The sequence below is a fragment of the Paramisgurnus dabryanus genome, chromosome 1 (assembly GCF_030506205.2).
Source record: "Paramisgurnus dabryanus chromosome 1, PD_genome_1.1, whole genome shotgun sequence".
Classification (NCBI taxonomy): domain Eukaryota; kingdom Metazoa; phylum Chordata; class Actinopteri; order Cypriniformes; family Cobitidae; genus Paramisgurnus; species Paramisgurnus dabryanus.
This window is the reverse complement of record NC_133337.1, coordinates 26,315,041-26,330,897: the sequence shown is the minus strand read 5'-3', so window position 1 is coordinate 26,330,897 and position 15,857 is coordinate 26,315,041. Positions and strand designations below refer to the sequence as shown.

At 37.0% G+C, this 15,857-nt stretch overlaps 1 protein-coding gene across 1 annotated transcript in view; it reads left to right on the top strand.

Moving 5' to 3' along the window:
* The first annotated feature begins 2,176 nt into the window (after positions 1-2,176).
* Positions 2,177-15,857, top strand: part of LOC135779230 (guanylate-binding protein 4-like) — a 34,706-nt gene continuing 21,025 nt past the window's right edge. The window contains exons 1-7 of the mRNA XM_065289963.2: positions 2,177-2,273; positions 6,089-6,269; positions 6,619-6,746; positions 6,857-6,966; positions 13,858-14,045; positions 15,018-15,260; positions 15,380-15,660. Coding sequence (XP_065146035.1) covers positions 6,095-6,269; positions 6,619-6,746; positions 6,857-6,966; positions 13,858-14,045; positions 15,018-15,260; positions 15,380-15,660 — 1,125 coding nt within the window. The 5' untranslated portion in view covers positions 2,177-2,273; positions 6,089-6,094. The remainder of the gene's footprint in view (positions 2,274-6,088; positions 6,270-6,618; positions 6,747-6,856; positions 6,967-13,857; positions 14,046-15,017; positions 15,261-15,379; positions 15,661-15,857) is intronic.

The window sequence follows — 15,857 nt, the reverse complement described above, 5'->3', positions numbered from 1 at the left end:
ATGGGTCTTTCACATAGGAAGCGGTGTGCGCTGCGCTGCGCTATGAAACCCATTCATTTCAATGGCTTGCGCCGCGCGAGGGCGGTTTTTTGTTGCGCCGAGCAAAGCGCGAGCGGTCAAAGTTCAAAATAGTTTAACTTTTGCGCTGCGCTCTGTGACGATTACCCGCGCGGCCAATAGAAATGGGGCATCCAAACAAGCAAAATGGACGAAAGCTTATACTCGGGATTCTCAGAGCTTTATAATACAAGTTTATGCTCCTACAGAGACATTGGAAGGAAAGCCGTGTCATGGAAACACGTAAGCAATTCAAGTTGACATGTTAGGTGTGGTTTAAGTCAAGCAGCTTGTTGTAGGTATGCTTAAAGTTACGTGAAATGGAGATGAGCAACATCAGTCTCTGTATTCCTCGTCGACTATTTAACGCAAATATAAACACTGTAGTAATTTATTGAAAACCCCGCCTACTTTGGTCTGGCCATCAGAGCACAATCGCTTGGCTGCGCCGAACCCAGCGGCGAGCGCAGCGCACACCGCATCCTATGTGAAAGCCGCATAATACAGCGCTCCGGTAGCGCAGATCCAGGCCAAGGTCAAAGACTGTCTGCTGACACGCCTTCTCCCCATTATGCGCTACCCACTCCAACTTATAGGGGGACGCCCTCTCCACCTGTTAAAGGTGCACTTCTCAAATGCAACAAAAAAGACAACTATAAGTAAATTGTAAAACCATAAATAAATTAAACTGTGGCTCCTACATGACTGATAATGCTATCATGTTTCCTACTTTTTGTTTATAGACAAACATTTATATACATAATTTAATGAAAAACATGTGCATAATTTAAAGGGGGATTAAATAAAACTAAAAATACAGAATACACTTTTACTTAATGGCTTTAAGTTAAGTTAAATAATTTTTCAAAATAACATATTTTTACAAAAATCTTATTGTGTAAAATGTGTAACATTCTTATAGCTTTCAAAACGTTTTCACCAGCATGTGGCGCCATATTTATGTTTTCAAGCTCTTCGAAACAGTAAATCATTTTTGAAGCAATTGGTTCAATTGATTAAAGCCTAAAAATAGCTTATTTTCTCACATCAAAAATTACTTTCTTATTTTTGTCTTGTTTTCAGTAAAAATATCAAAAAATTAAGATGTATTTTCTTGATGAGCAAAATTACCTAGGATAATAAGTGAATGTGTGGGTAAAACAAACAAACAAACAAAAAAATCTGCCAATAGAATAAGAAAACATTTCTTGAATTAAGTGTTTATGAACAAAAAACAAAAAAACTAAGTATGAAAGTCATTTTTTGCAGTGTAGAAGAGAGACTAACTGTTAGTTAATCAAAATGTCCTAATATTTCCAATCATAGCAATTGAGCTTAGATACAAAACCCTCAAAGTGCGTCTGACACCTTTTCCTATAAATAAGCTTAATTCTTAATTTAAGGAGCACCAATTATCTGATTCACGATTTTTAGGAAGGCCTGTGAGCCACGTTTTGATTGATGTCTTTTGGACCAATAGTTTTTCAGAAAAGTGAGGAAAAGTACCTCCTCTGCCTGTGTTCGGAAGATGATAAGGGAAACCGATGTTCCTTCCATGCTAACGATGATGTTCCACACAGAGCGCAAAACTTTATTTCAGCTGCGAAAATGGACATTAAAGATGAACTAATGTTTGATTGTACTTGATTGTGATGTTTTATAATTTGTTAAAGCATGACGAAAGTTAAGTTAAACATAATCACTGCATACAGGATGATACGTTAAAGGGATAAAGGGATAGTTCTCCCCAAAAAGAAAATTCTGTCATAATTTTCTCATCCTCATGTTGATCTAAATCTGTATGAATTTCTTTTTCTGATGAACACAATAAAAGATATTTTGATAAATTATGGTAAGCACACAGGTAGTTGTAACCATTGACTTCTATAGTAGGAAAAACAAATACGATGGCATTCAATTGGTACCCTCAACAATGTGCTTACCATCATTTATCAAAATATCTTTTGTGTTTATCAGAAAAAATTAATTAAACTAAAAAACTACCCATTTAAACCTTTGTTGTATCAGGTTGCAGATTCTGTAAACACTTCAGGCTCACTGTGAAAGTGAAACTAAGAGTTAAACTTTAAGATGTTTTTTCATTCGCTAGAAGGCTACAGAGATACTGAGAGACCACAGACGTCCTTATCTATGTAAGATATACCGGTTACAATATCAGGAATCCACAAACTATATATAACTAGCGAAGCAAAAAGGTAAGTGACATTGCTTTATTAAGTCCTTTAATATAATTTGTACAGCTCTTACAAATGTATGTGACAGATTTTTTAAGTTTTACAATCAACATGAGCACACCAGTAGATGTGTATGTAATGTTTAGATGTGATGTTAAAGGCAGGGTATCTGATTTGATCCAGAAACATTTTTAGTTATGCTGTTTGAAAGTCTCCTCACATTCTGATAGCAATCACTATGATAAGTTGTTTTAATGTATTTGTATAAATGTGTCATCAGTTTGAACTCGAACAGAATGCAATAATTGGACACATGCCATTTTCTGTGAATTCTGTGTTTTGCATATTACCACTGTGTACCACATCATACATAATCCGCATTAAGCAGGGCCAGCGCTACCTATAGGCAAATTCCTAGGGCCTCAAGCTTGGAGGGAGGACCCCCATAACCACTAAATCCATGTGTGCTAGTCCAACAATCACTGACAGCAATAGATAAAGTTTTAAGGTGAGTTTGTCTTTATGCGGAGCAGCAAGAACCACAGGTGGATAACATTAAAGTAACGTGAGAACGATTGAAAAGCAGATTCCTCGGTATGATTTCTCGATTCGCTCTTGCGGTGCTTTGATGTCAGTCGGTTATCGGTTCTTGCTGCGTCGCATGATGTCGAAGAAGCCTAAAGGAACAGCATTCAAATCCAACCTGATCAGCAGCTGACCGACTTTAAGTGATGCTGATTAAAACTGGCATTAGTAAAGTACCTAAAGTCAATTGACACTTAAGTACATTTTCAAGTATTCATATTTTATCAGTGTTTTTCTTTGGAAAACATATATTCCAAAACATATTATCATAATTTTTACTCCACTACAATTCATAATTTCAAGTTTTTGGTTTATATTAAATATTTAAATACATTAAACATTTAGTAATTTTTTACTTGAGTAAAAGTACACAATTTTTATGTAATTAGCTATTAAATCAATTTTAATATGCAATATAAAAGGAATACACAGTATGATTCTATGCTTTAGAATGTAGTGAAAATTTTTTAGTAAAGTAATTTTTCCCCAAGACAAACACTCTGATAAAGCACAGATGCTTGGAAACTAAAATACTTAAGTAGTGTCCACCTCTGTTTATTTTAGTTTTCAAATCATGAAAACTAGATGCATGCAGTCTAATAATGGGTAAATATTGGACAGAACACATGCTGGGTTAAAAATAACCCAATGTTGAGTTGTTGTTATGCAACCATGGATTGTAATAACCCAACAGTTGAGTTAAAACAAACCAGCATTAGGTCAATTTAAACCAGCAGTTTGTTCTGTCCAATATTTACCTATTATGGGTCGTTGCATAAAATAACCCAGCCATTTTTAGAGTGTATTTTTTTTTAATTAACAATTTAATTATTCTGCTTAGTAGTTTGTCTGTTTAACTTCCAGTGGCTGATTTGTATTAGGTATAAAAAGATATATGAATATATCAATAGTCTAATAGAAAACTTTATAATGTATATGGTTTCAGTTAGAGGGGAATTCCTTTTCATACAGTACCCAGTGTAATGATGAGACGTATTGTGTATGGCGTCTCTCTCTTTCCCTCTCTCACTCCCACAGGTTGCACCTCCATAATTGAACGTGTCGTTGCGTGCCCCGTGGTTGGTCAAACTGGAATTGCTCGTCTTTTAAAAAAAGATGATGAGACGTGGAACCCCAGAGAGAGAGAGAATGGGGAATGTTGTTCATTCATTGTGGTGTTATTGAAACTGTTGTTGTGTGGTTAAAAAGAGGTTTAAATCTGTGAAGTGACTTTTATAAATATGGTTATTTATCTTTTTTTATTCCCAGGAGGAATTCCCCTCTAACTGAAACGATATACATTATACGTTTTCTGTAAATGTTTTTTTTTCTTTAACATTCAAAGTGTTTAAGTATTTCGTTCTTTATTATAAGTAACCTATAGTAATTGTCACGATAGTTCAGCACATAAGAAGTAAGGGTTTGGGTGCCATTTCATTTTTTCTTTGATGTAAACATTACGTTCTAACGTTAGGTTAGTATTTGTATTTTGTTTAAACATTTTTTTCTTCGATAGGGTAATAAGTTATTTTAAAAAATTACTTTGAGTTTTTGTTTGTTACTTTGGCTTTGACCCAACCCTGAAAATAATTTGCTTCTCTTTAGTGCTGCTATTAATAGTTTGCAGCTGGTTTCAAAATAATAAAAGACAGAAACAAGCAGAGTTGTAACGAAATTATTTATGTTATTTCCTTTTCCTTGGGACATAACACCAGCTAAAATACAATAAAAACAATAAAATATACTGATGCTCATTTAATGAAATAATGTCTAGGAGGTGTTCATCTGTAGTTTTTTACGGTTAGGGATTTTGCAATGTGGTGTTGTCTTTAATTTTATTCTTTGGAGAAAGCAAAACTGTTATCCTGTTGTGAGGGTTTTGGTCTTATTATGTTCATCGATACTCTTTGTGTTTGTTACCTTTAGTTAGTCACACCTGTGTTTAGTTAATCACTCATGATTAGTTACAGCTGTTGGTGTAGGTGCGACCGCAGCAATGCCTAGCAGGTGTTCCATCTACCTGTACATTTCACTAAAGTGAGGTCATGACAGTAATTCCTTCAACTTAAGGATGAACATATATTTCAGAATGTTTTGCATCCCTGAGAACAATAACTTTGGATCTGAAATAAATTGTTTCAGAAATATAGCTTTTGGGAAAAAAGTGGTCTTGTGGCACAACTTGCCCCTGGTGTGGGGTAAGTTGTGCCTTTAGGGAAAATAAGTTGGGGTAAATTGGTGATTTCTGAAGTAAAACAGAACATTTTAATGTAATGAACTGTAAAAGCAAGATAAATTCAATACACAATTACTCATTTAAGGTTTATTTAGCTATTGTCACTCTATTAAACTGTTGGAATAAGTCATATTTTGTAGTTTTTGGAAAAACACAACTTAAATACACAATATATATCTGAATAATTTCAAGGCAAAGTGACTTTGGCAATATATGCCTGTTGACATACACAGAACGCTGTCTGTCAATTATGTAATATATAGGAATAAAGTGACTAGACTCATTTCTAAACATCCTATTGTGACTTGGCCACTTTAAAACGACGTAATAAAACTTCTCTTTAATAACATAGTGCAAACTCAAAACTGAAATCAATGTTAGCTAAATGAAACAAATGGCAGGTAGGCCTAAGTCAAACACTGATGAGGCATGTCCATCTCCTCACTTCTCCAGATTATCCCCTGTGAGTATGTAGGTCTATGTGGTCTGGATCTGGCTTACTAACACCCCACTTGTCAATACTGCAGGGGAATATAAACGTATGCTGTCTTATGGCTGTACCACCAAGTTTTTGGGGTGTGGGTAGTTTCTTGAGCACATCACCTCTGGCACAACTTAACCCAGGCCCTTTGGCACAAATCAGCCCAGACTAGGGTGGCCATTCGTGCCAGTTCCGCCGGACACGTCCCGAACATGTTTTCGGGTGCGTTCTCCAGAAGTCGCGTTGCATGACCGCATACGTCATCGAGGTTCTCACATTTCAGTTAAAATACATTAGAAAATTAAGATTTATTTCTTTTAAGACATACAGACTCATTTAAGGCAGTTCTTAATACAGCTTCAAATGACCTTTTATATTAACTAAATCTAGTACAGTTACAGATCAGATGAGTTGGTATCTGAACACTATAAGCTTTATTTCTCATGTGTTTGTGTAATTTGTTGTGAATGTGTGTTATATGCAGATATTATAGATTTATAAATGTGTGTATCTGTTCTGTATCTCCATCTCTAGTTGAGCATGGATAAGCCAGTTTGCCTCATTGACACAGAGTCAGATGGGAAGCTGTGTGTACAGCAGTCAGCACTGCAGATCCTGCAGAAGATCGATCAGCCGGTGGTGGTAGTGGCTGTGGTCGGGCTCTATCGCACTGGCAAATCCTACCTGATGAATCGACTTGCCGGGAAACAAACAGGTTAGAGCCTCAAGTGCAGTGCCGACAGAATCCAAAAGCTCAAATTTGTCTCATTTAAGGTTTAATATCTCTAAATACATGAACAAATACTTTATGAATATGTCCCATGGACACATACATATGTCTTTCAAGTAAAAGTGTTTGTGTTGTTTATACTTCCCAGGTGGTTATTATAGTTGAATGATGCTTATAAGAAATATCAACATTTTACACATATTTGTTTTGGATGATATCGGGGTCACTATAACGTTGCATGGTGTTGCATATGCTGTTTTTGTAACTTTCCATGCATCTTGGTGCATATAAAAATGATGTCATTGTGTTTTTTTTTTTGGTGTGGCATGATTAGGGTTTGCACTGGGCAGCACAATTGAGTCCAAGACGAAGGGCATCTGGATGTGGTGTGTGCCACACCCCACAAAAAAAGAAACCACTCTGGTGCTGCTGGACACTGAGGGACTCGGAGACATCGACAAGGTAACTGTCTGTCTCTGTCTGTGAACCATTCTTAAGAGATCATGATTTAATGACATGTCAGGATTTATGTTGTAGTCTCAGGTCAAATCAATTTCTCATATCTGTTTCAGGGAGACTCAAAGCATGATACCAAGATTTTCTCTTTGGCCGTTCTTTTGAGTAGCACTATAGTCCTGAACATCCGAGGAACTATTGACAACAGGGCCATAGAGGAACTGCAGTATCTTTTTGATTATTTACATTTCATTGTCAATTTGCCTTTCTGAAACTGGATCTTACATGTTATTTTGTATGACTGTTACTAATCAGCAGGGCCGGCCCTGGCCAATTTGCTGCCCTAGGCAAGATTTCACCTGTTGCCCTTTAGAATCACAGAATCACAATTGTGTTCCAATCATTTTGTTCATAACTTACACAGAAACAAACTGCACAGCTTTGTCTTGTTTTTCTTTATTTTGAAAATATTTTGGAAACACACACGAACACATACACACAATACCCTGTTACTCAGGCATTTGATCTTGACATTGTTAAAATCTTGTCTTTTTTACATGTTTTAACACTGTACATTTAACTTAAAATATTTAATTGTGTACAAGAAAACAGCTCTTATTAATGAATTATTAGTAGCTTGTTGTAGTGTCTCGGGAGATTGTGCTCATTGTTAAATAGCTTTGTGGCTATACTGCACTGGAGCGGCAGTTTAAAATATAAACCCAGAATTCAGCGAACGTCAAGAACAAGAAAAAACAATAAGGCCAAGACGCGGGATTTAAATTACGTTACACGGACCATGTATAAATTTCAATGTTTCTGGACAGAAATACCAACTTTGTCTGGTATTAATCACTGCATGAAAAGTGGAATTTTCGCCAGAATGTGGCACTGTAGATTGTTGTGAAACTCCAAGTATACGACTGCGCATGACAATTTGCAGCCAACACCGAAAACTGCCATAAGTTGTCAGAAGTTGACGTGGGTCTTGCTCTGAAGTTGTCCCCCCTTCCCCTAATTCTAGGGGAGGCTTTAACATGTAAATGAACATGCTGTGAGCTATACAAATGCAAATGAGGGTAGCAGCTGGGGGAGTTTTACTCAGGTGACATTCTGAGAGGTTTTAAACTTTGATTTTAATAAAATCTCTGGTATCAGTATAGCCAAATTACAAACTCTTAAATTGTAGCTTGAATTGATTTATTTTCAAAGTATGCTACACTGTTAACCCAGATATTGTCTTAATGATATAAACATTACTTAATATTTTGAGTTTTGGACATATACTTAAAAATATATTATACCCATAATCCTTTGTCCCTGAATATTATGATTATTTAAGCTTTTTTACAGAATTAAGAACTAATAAGAACTTTAACTACTTAAATATTTGTTAAAATGTCATAGAGGTTTTTTGCTCTAATATTATTCATGTTGTTTAGTTTTAAATGATAAATTACCATTTTTGTTAATGAAAGTCACCGTTCAGGTGATCAGTGTTTATTGACATAAACAGCACATTGTACTGTATTTTTCGCAGTTTTGTGTGTGTTTCAGTGGAGAATCAAGTTTATTCAATGACTGACTTATTCATGAGTTTTGTGTTATAATACCATTTATAACACTAAGAGAATTATAATTATAAATGAATTAAAAATAGAAAATCTTTCAACTCAGTTAACTAAGCGGAGATGTTGGACAGAGTAATTCAAAATCATCTTTAAGTTTAATGACAATCATTTATCAAAATATTTTCTTCATCATTTATCACAATACTATCAAAATATTTTTCCCTAATTTTTTTTAAACTATCCATTTAAGTAGATTCAGTTTGTCCAGGCCAACAGTATATATGAATATCTCTGTATGTCATTAGCAATAACCAATGTTAGGTAAAAAAAAGATACACAAAAAAATTTATTTCAACAATTTTAATTGTTTTAACAGAGTTTTAATCAAGCTCAATTTGTGCATTCTATGCAAACAACATGTCAAACAACAAAATGTCTGTCTGGAAGGGAATGAAGCAAGGAAACTTGTGCAATTACATCACAGCTCAAATACTGTGCATAGTGGCATGACTACAGTTATTGAATTCACATACTGGTAATCCTGCCATACTTGTCCATCATATACATCTCCTAACACACCCTTTGGCATTTCCCGCTTTCGCCTTTCATCTAATTTCTCTTCAAATCCAAGTCTTTTAACAAGTCCTCCCAGAGACTGCACAACACTCTTGTATCAGTAAGAACGTATTGGATGGACATACTCTTCACTGCTCAAATATGTAGTCTTGCTTAGCAAGGCAGAGCCACATTTCTTCCTTAATGCAGACCTCTGCTGTGGGTGATTATAGAATGGGATGTGACCACAAGTCCTGCAAACCTTTGTACCATCCCGTCTGAGCTCATAGGTTTCAGTAAGCATGTACACTGTTATACATTTTGGACAACCCACATACTGTAAGAAGTCGTCACGGAGGATACCAGTCAATTTCATCATGCCCAAAAGTTTCATTAACAAGTGTTCTGGTTTTTCACTTCTGGCCTGATCACTTCCATGCTCCTCCCCATCTTGTATGTGAGGATAGCCTTCACTCTGCTCCTCAGCAAGGATTTCCCCCTCTTCATCCACATAGTCATCCTATGAAATTTTAAAGGACATATTTAAAACACATGCAATGCACATACTCAGCACCACCATTAGACCATTAGAGATGGAAAAGCCCATCGTTAATATGGCCATTTGAGATTGAAAAGTCCATCATGAATGTGGCCATTTGAGATTGAAAAGTCCATCATAAATGTGGCCATTTGAGATTGAAAAGCCCATTGTTAATATGGTCATTTGAGATTTAAAAAGAACATAATTAATATGTTCATTTCTCATCAATAGGGCCATTTGAGTATGAAAAGATTTGAAAACTGTAGTTGAAAAAGATCATGTGCATCTCAAACAGCTAGCTTTAGTGCAATGAACCAGTTAAGTACTTTGTGGGAACTTCATCCACTTCAACTTCATTTTAGGATTTTTTAATACTTTATAAAGTGTGTTTATACTTTAGTTGCTTTCATTAGTTAACTAACAGAAATTTAAGAGTGGAAAACAATCATGTGGGTGAAAATTGTTAGGTTTTCCCATTTCAGCTCTGGATTAGCATGTATTGAACTTTATACTAGTATATCCAAATGTAATTTCATGCTTACCACACAACAGGAGATGTCCAGGAAAAGACGAATGCTTTGGTCATCTGCTGTTTCGTCTGAAAAACAACAAACAGAAGATAACGTTATGCATTATAACGCAATATTCCTATTCAATTATAATTTACTATTAAAATAACAACAACAGTGATAATCAACCACATTTAACTCCAACGTTTTTGTTTAACTTGTTGATTTTATTTTACTTTACTTGTTGATATGTTTTAGTATTGTTTAAAATGATAACATACGTAAAGCAAGCCAAGCTTATATAAAAAATATGTATTTATGCTCACCGTTGTCTGAACTGAAATTCGCTGGGTGCGTTTCTTCAAATTCTTCAATCACTTCTTTTTCTGGGTCCTCGGAGTGCATTTCACTTTCACCAATCTCTCTAACTCCAGTAAAGTTATCTTCCGGGTCTTTACACATGACGGGACATCACTCACAGCGGATTCATGACTGGGTAGCAGCAGGCTCTGTACGTTATCTGACGTAGCCCTTTTGGATTTTTTTCTCCCAAACTCCATTTTTTAAATAGCGCTTTCTGTGGTCAAAATACTGTGTATGACACACTTCAGTGTTGCAATGTTTACAGAAGCGCCGAGGTCGTTTCTTCAGTCTTGGGACTTACATCTTTCAACTGACAGCACACTGTGTTGATTTCACACAGAGCTTCCGGCACATCGCGTTTGTTGTTTATATCATACGCATGCGCACACGTCTCACAAGATTTTCCTTATATCAATAACCTCGCATGTGATTGGAGGAGCCCGACAGGCTTCTCGCCTTCGTCCAATCATGTGCGAGGTCATGGTCACGGCTCACACAGCAGTGTCGACAAGCGTAACAGACGTTTGGTTTGGTGTTTGTAACTCTCCAAGAAGAGCAGACGGGTGCACAATCCCAAGATTGCGGTAAGAATAATTTTATGTATAAGCATATTTTTTGAAGTAGCCCAAGCTGTGTGTTTTATAACTAAGAGGTGTTTTTTGTCTTGTAATTTACAGGAGGCAGTACGGCGTCTCTGAGGCACACTGCAGGCGCTATGAACCAGAGCAAAGGTAACGTTACGATTTAAAGAATATGTTTTTATTCTTGTATAAGGAAATAGATACGTTAATAGATCCGAGCTTAAACCCACACATTTTGTTTTCACAGACTAACGTCGCCTCATAACAAAGCCGTGACCTCCGATTTGCTTGGGGCTATTTCAGCAAGTCCAGATTTACTGCTGAGAATGACGACATTGTTTGTAAGTATAACTTCTAATGTTTTTCCTCATTTCTTGTTTAATTGTACCGTGACTCTTTTTATTAATACCAGTCTCATTTAATTGTTTTCCAGCTGCCCGTAAGACGTGTTATGAGTCGGTACGCCGGAGTTTCAGATACAAACAACCTGAACTCGCATCGCAGGCGGAAAATGCGAAAAGTTTAGCTCGGAGTCGATCCAGAAGAAAAATGGTAAGATTTATTATATTAGATCAGTTTTTTGTCAATGTGAGTATTTTTCAGGTCACTTATTGTCCTTATTGATTGTATTACAGTTGCTGGAAGCGAGACGAAGTGTGTTGGCTGAGGATGAGATGGACATTTGGAAGTGCGCCACCATAGATCTCATATCTGATGAGGAAGACGGCATTGTTGGCGGGGTGTCTGGATGGATTGTGCGGCCACCGCCCTCTCGCAGCCTGGAACTCTCCGAGCTCTGTGCCACGCTGCAATCCAGATTAGAGGCGATACCAAAGTACCGGGCAACTCACCATATACGCGTGAAAAAGTGACTTTTTTTACAACGTTTTTGAGGTTTTTTTTCAACACTTTGAAAAAGATTTTTAGGGATCTTTCCCGAACATCTTAGGCACTTTTTAACGTGTTTGGAGTACAATATAAGAGACATTATGCTGCTTTGTACATAGTTGTGTGTTTATAAATAAAGCTCTTTCTTTGAATAAACAGCTGTGTGTTTATAAATAAACCTCTTTGTTTTCTCTTATATTCCTTGATGTTGTGAATAATGTAGTACATAGCACAATGACATTAATATATAAAAAATGATAACATAAATTATTTATTATTATTATTATTATTTATTGGGGTTTACATTTATAATGAGCCAGGGTGCCTAATAACCCCCCTCTTTAGAGTAACGGCCCGACTTGAATTTACTCACTCGGTATTGGCTGAAGCCACTACTTTTAAACAAGAAAAATCCCTTGTGATTGGCTTGAAGTCATCTGCCAACCATTCACGGGGGATTTTACTTGTTTAAAAGTTATGGCTTCAGCCAATACTGAGTGATTACATTCAAGTGGGCCGTTACTCTAGTTTTGCTGCTATTCACATGCTAATTAGGCCAGAGACGCTCTAACTGGCCGGCAGAGATTTCGCTGCTATTCATATGCTAATTAGAGGCATCGCACCCGCGCGGGGCTCTCCACCTACGTCATGGTTCGTTTATGACGATTTGTGACACAGACAAACGCGAAGCTCGCTGCTGGTAAATTGAGGAAAGCTGCCGAAAATTCGGGAGATTTTCGGGAGCCTACAGGCGCTTACGGGGACGAAAATCCCACTTTTCATGCAGTGAATAAGCTGCACATTGGAGTGCTGGCTGCTCCCCGCGGTGCTGAAGACGCGTGATGGCACATATACACAGATCAATCTATTGGAAAGCGGACGAGTCATTAGTTGGGTTAGTAAAATAACGAAATTACAGCTTTTAAATAGAAGAAAATAAGTTTTTTTGTAAAGAGATATATTTTTTTAAGTTTAAAAGTGCAGAACTCTTATCAAGGGGAAGAAAGCTATACTTTTCCCCTTACGTGCAACCTATCGGAAAGCCCAGATGAGTTAGTTGGGTTAGTAAAATAATGAAATTATAGATTTAAGTACAAAATAGTATTTATATAAAGAGAAATATTGAAATAAAATTGCAGAACTCTTCTTAAGAGGAAGTAATAAAGTAAAATAACGAATATTAATTATATAATAACGAATAATAGTTTCCAATAGGTTGCACGTAAATATCTGTGCTGCGGCTGCCACCAGTACTCCGTCTGAGCGCGTCTTCAGCACCGCGGCCAGCACTCCAATGCGCAGCTTATTAATACCAAACAAAGTGAACAAGTTGGTATTTCTGTGCAGAAACATTGAAATTTAAACATGGTCTGTGTAACATTATGTAAATTCCGCGTCTCTGTCTGATTGTTGTTTCCGTTTTCTTGTTCTTGACGTTCGCTGAATTCTGGGTTTATATTTTAAACTGCCGCTTCAGTGCAGTATAGCCACAGAGCTATTTAACAAGCACGATCTTCCGAGATACTATGCTACTAATAATTCATTAATAACTGCTGTTTTCTTGTGCAAAATATTTATATAATAAAATATATAAATATTTATAGTTAAATGTTTATATACATATATTAAAAAAATATATAATTTGGGCGCACGGACGCCTCAAGGGGTCGGCGGCGCCCTTAGCATTTGCCTATTCCGCCTATGCCCAGGGCCGGCCCTGCTAATCAGACTAGACTGTTATATGTATTCCTGTTTCATCCCCATACTATTTTGCCAGAATTAAGCAATAAGTGTTGGTGTAGCTGTTTGCCTTCAAATATAAAGTTATTTTAACTTTAACTAAAAAAAATAAGTACAAATTGTTGTGTCAACTTTTTTATTTTATAGGTAACTTACTTTTTAAAGTTCAACCAACTTTTTTAACATTGTGGATTATATTTCCTAAAGTTTATTTTGCATTTAAATAACCTAAATGCATTTAAACATAAATGTAATTATGGCCTATAGTAGACAAGTGAATGGTGTATGACATCCAACAAACTTTTCTCAGCTGAGGTTTTGTTTTTTTGGCACAAAGTGAATCTTTAACAGTTTCTTAACTCCTAACAGATATGTCACTGAACTAACCGAGTACATAAAGATCAAATCACCTGATGAAGTTGTAGATGATTCAGAGTTTGTGAAGTTCTTCCCTAGTTTTATTTGGGCTGTGAGGGACTTTACTCTACAGCTGAACATCAACGGCAAAGACACAACAGAGGATGAATATCTGGAGTTTGCTCTGAAACTAAAGTTAGGTAAGATCCGGAAACTTGATTAAATAACTTGATTTATCAGACTCTGTATCAGGTTTATGAACAAGTGCATTGTCTTTTACGTAGCACAGATTTAAGCTTCCAGATTTAATACCAGCCTTAAGGGCGATTTGTAGTCGTGCCTAGGTCCGGTTCCGCATCGGTTTTCATTTATACTTTTAAGTCGTCGTCCGCGTCGACGTGCAAACACACAGCCAGACCGCTGGTAGGCAGTATCCACGCGTGTAACCACAGTAGCAGCACAAACGTGAAAGAAGAAGAAGCTTAGCAAGTTAACCCACAAACGAAGAAGACTTGTTGTGTATAATTTGAGAAGACCAGCAATGATGGAAGTAAATAAACAGCGACTTTTGATGCAGTTTGAGTTAAATCACTCCTCAACTTGGCTCTTCTTTGTTTTCAGCGTCACAAACGGAAATATCTATGATGCAGTTTTTTACCTGACGGGAGGGGTTCTGGTGGACCAATCACAGCACTTGCGGTCCGCGTAGATCTGACGCGCTGTTAAAATTTTTGCGAGGTGCGCGTCAGGCTACGCAGAGCTACGCACAGGCTACGGATAGCCTACGTAGCTACGGCGTAGAACCTACGCACAACTATAAATCGCCCTTAAGCAGGCTGAAGCTTGGCCATCTTGGCTAAGCTGGTCTTAGATGTTCTTAAGATGGAAGTAGCTGTTTAAAACTGGTCCTGCCAGTCTGGCAAAGCTGGGTCAAACTTGTGGGTCAGCTGGTTTTAGCTGGTGGGTTAGCTGGTCTTCCAGTAAGACCAGCTAACAAAGTGTCCAAAACCCCTCTGAAACCAGGCTATGAGGCCATCTTAAGTTGGTTTTAGCTGGCCTTTTATTGCTGTTAGAAGTTCAAATTAACAGATTTCTCTGATGCCCAACTCTTCATTTTGTACCTGAAAATGTATTATTTTACTGCCAGAAAACTTTGTTTTGTTCTCTTGAAGGTACTTCAACTCAAGTGTATAATTACAACCTTCCAAGAGAGTGCATTCGGAAATATTTCCCATCACGAAAATGTTTCACCTTCCCGTTCCCGACCAACCCGGAGAACGTCTCATATCTGGAGACACTTGAGCCAGCTGAGATTTCAAAAAAATTCTTGGAGGTCGCTGATCGTTTCTGCCAGTTCATATTTAATCAGAGCCAAGTAAAACATCTGAAAGATGGACACAAGGTCACTGGTAGAGGTACATCAGTCTATTCATATTTTGATTGTCAGTTTTGTTTCCTGTCTTTGTATATATTGAGCAATGTTTCCTGTCTTTGTCATCATGACATAATGCTGTACTTTACTTGTTCCCAAAAGTTTTGGGTCATCTTGCGAAAACATACGTGGACACCATCTCTAGTGGGGCTGTGCCATGTCTGGAGAACGCTGTGATCGCTGTGGCCATGATTGAGAATGAGGGTGCATTGCAGGAGGGACTTGAGGTCTACAAGAGTGGAATGGAGAAGCTGAGGAACTCTTATCCTCTGGAACTGAATGAAATCAATGCTGAACATCAGTGTTTTAATCTCATGGCTACACAAACCTTCATGAAACGCTGCTTCAGGGACAATAATGGGAAGTACTTGACATCTTTAGAGGTAGGTGGGACTTATCATTAGTGATGTCCAGTTCATTAAAACACATTGTTCTTTTGAACCAGTTCTTACAAAAACGTTTTTTTAAGGAGCACCTATTATGCTTTCCTTAGTTTGCCTTTATTTTAGTGTGTGATATAACGCTAGGTCCATTTAAATTTGGACACTTAACACAATTTTCATAATTGCTGCTTTAATGA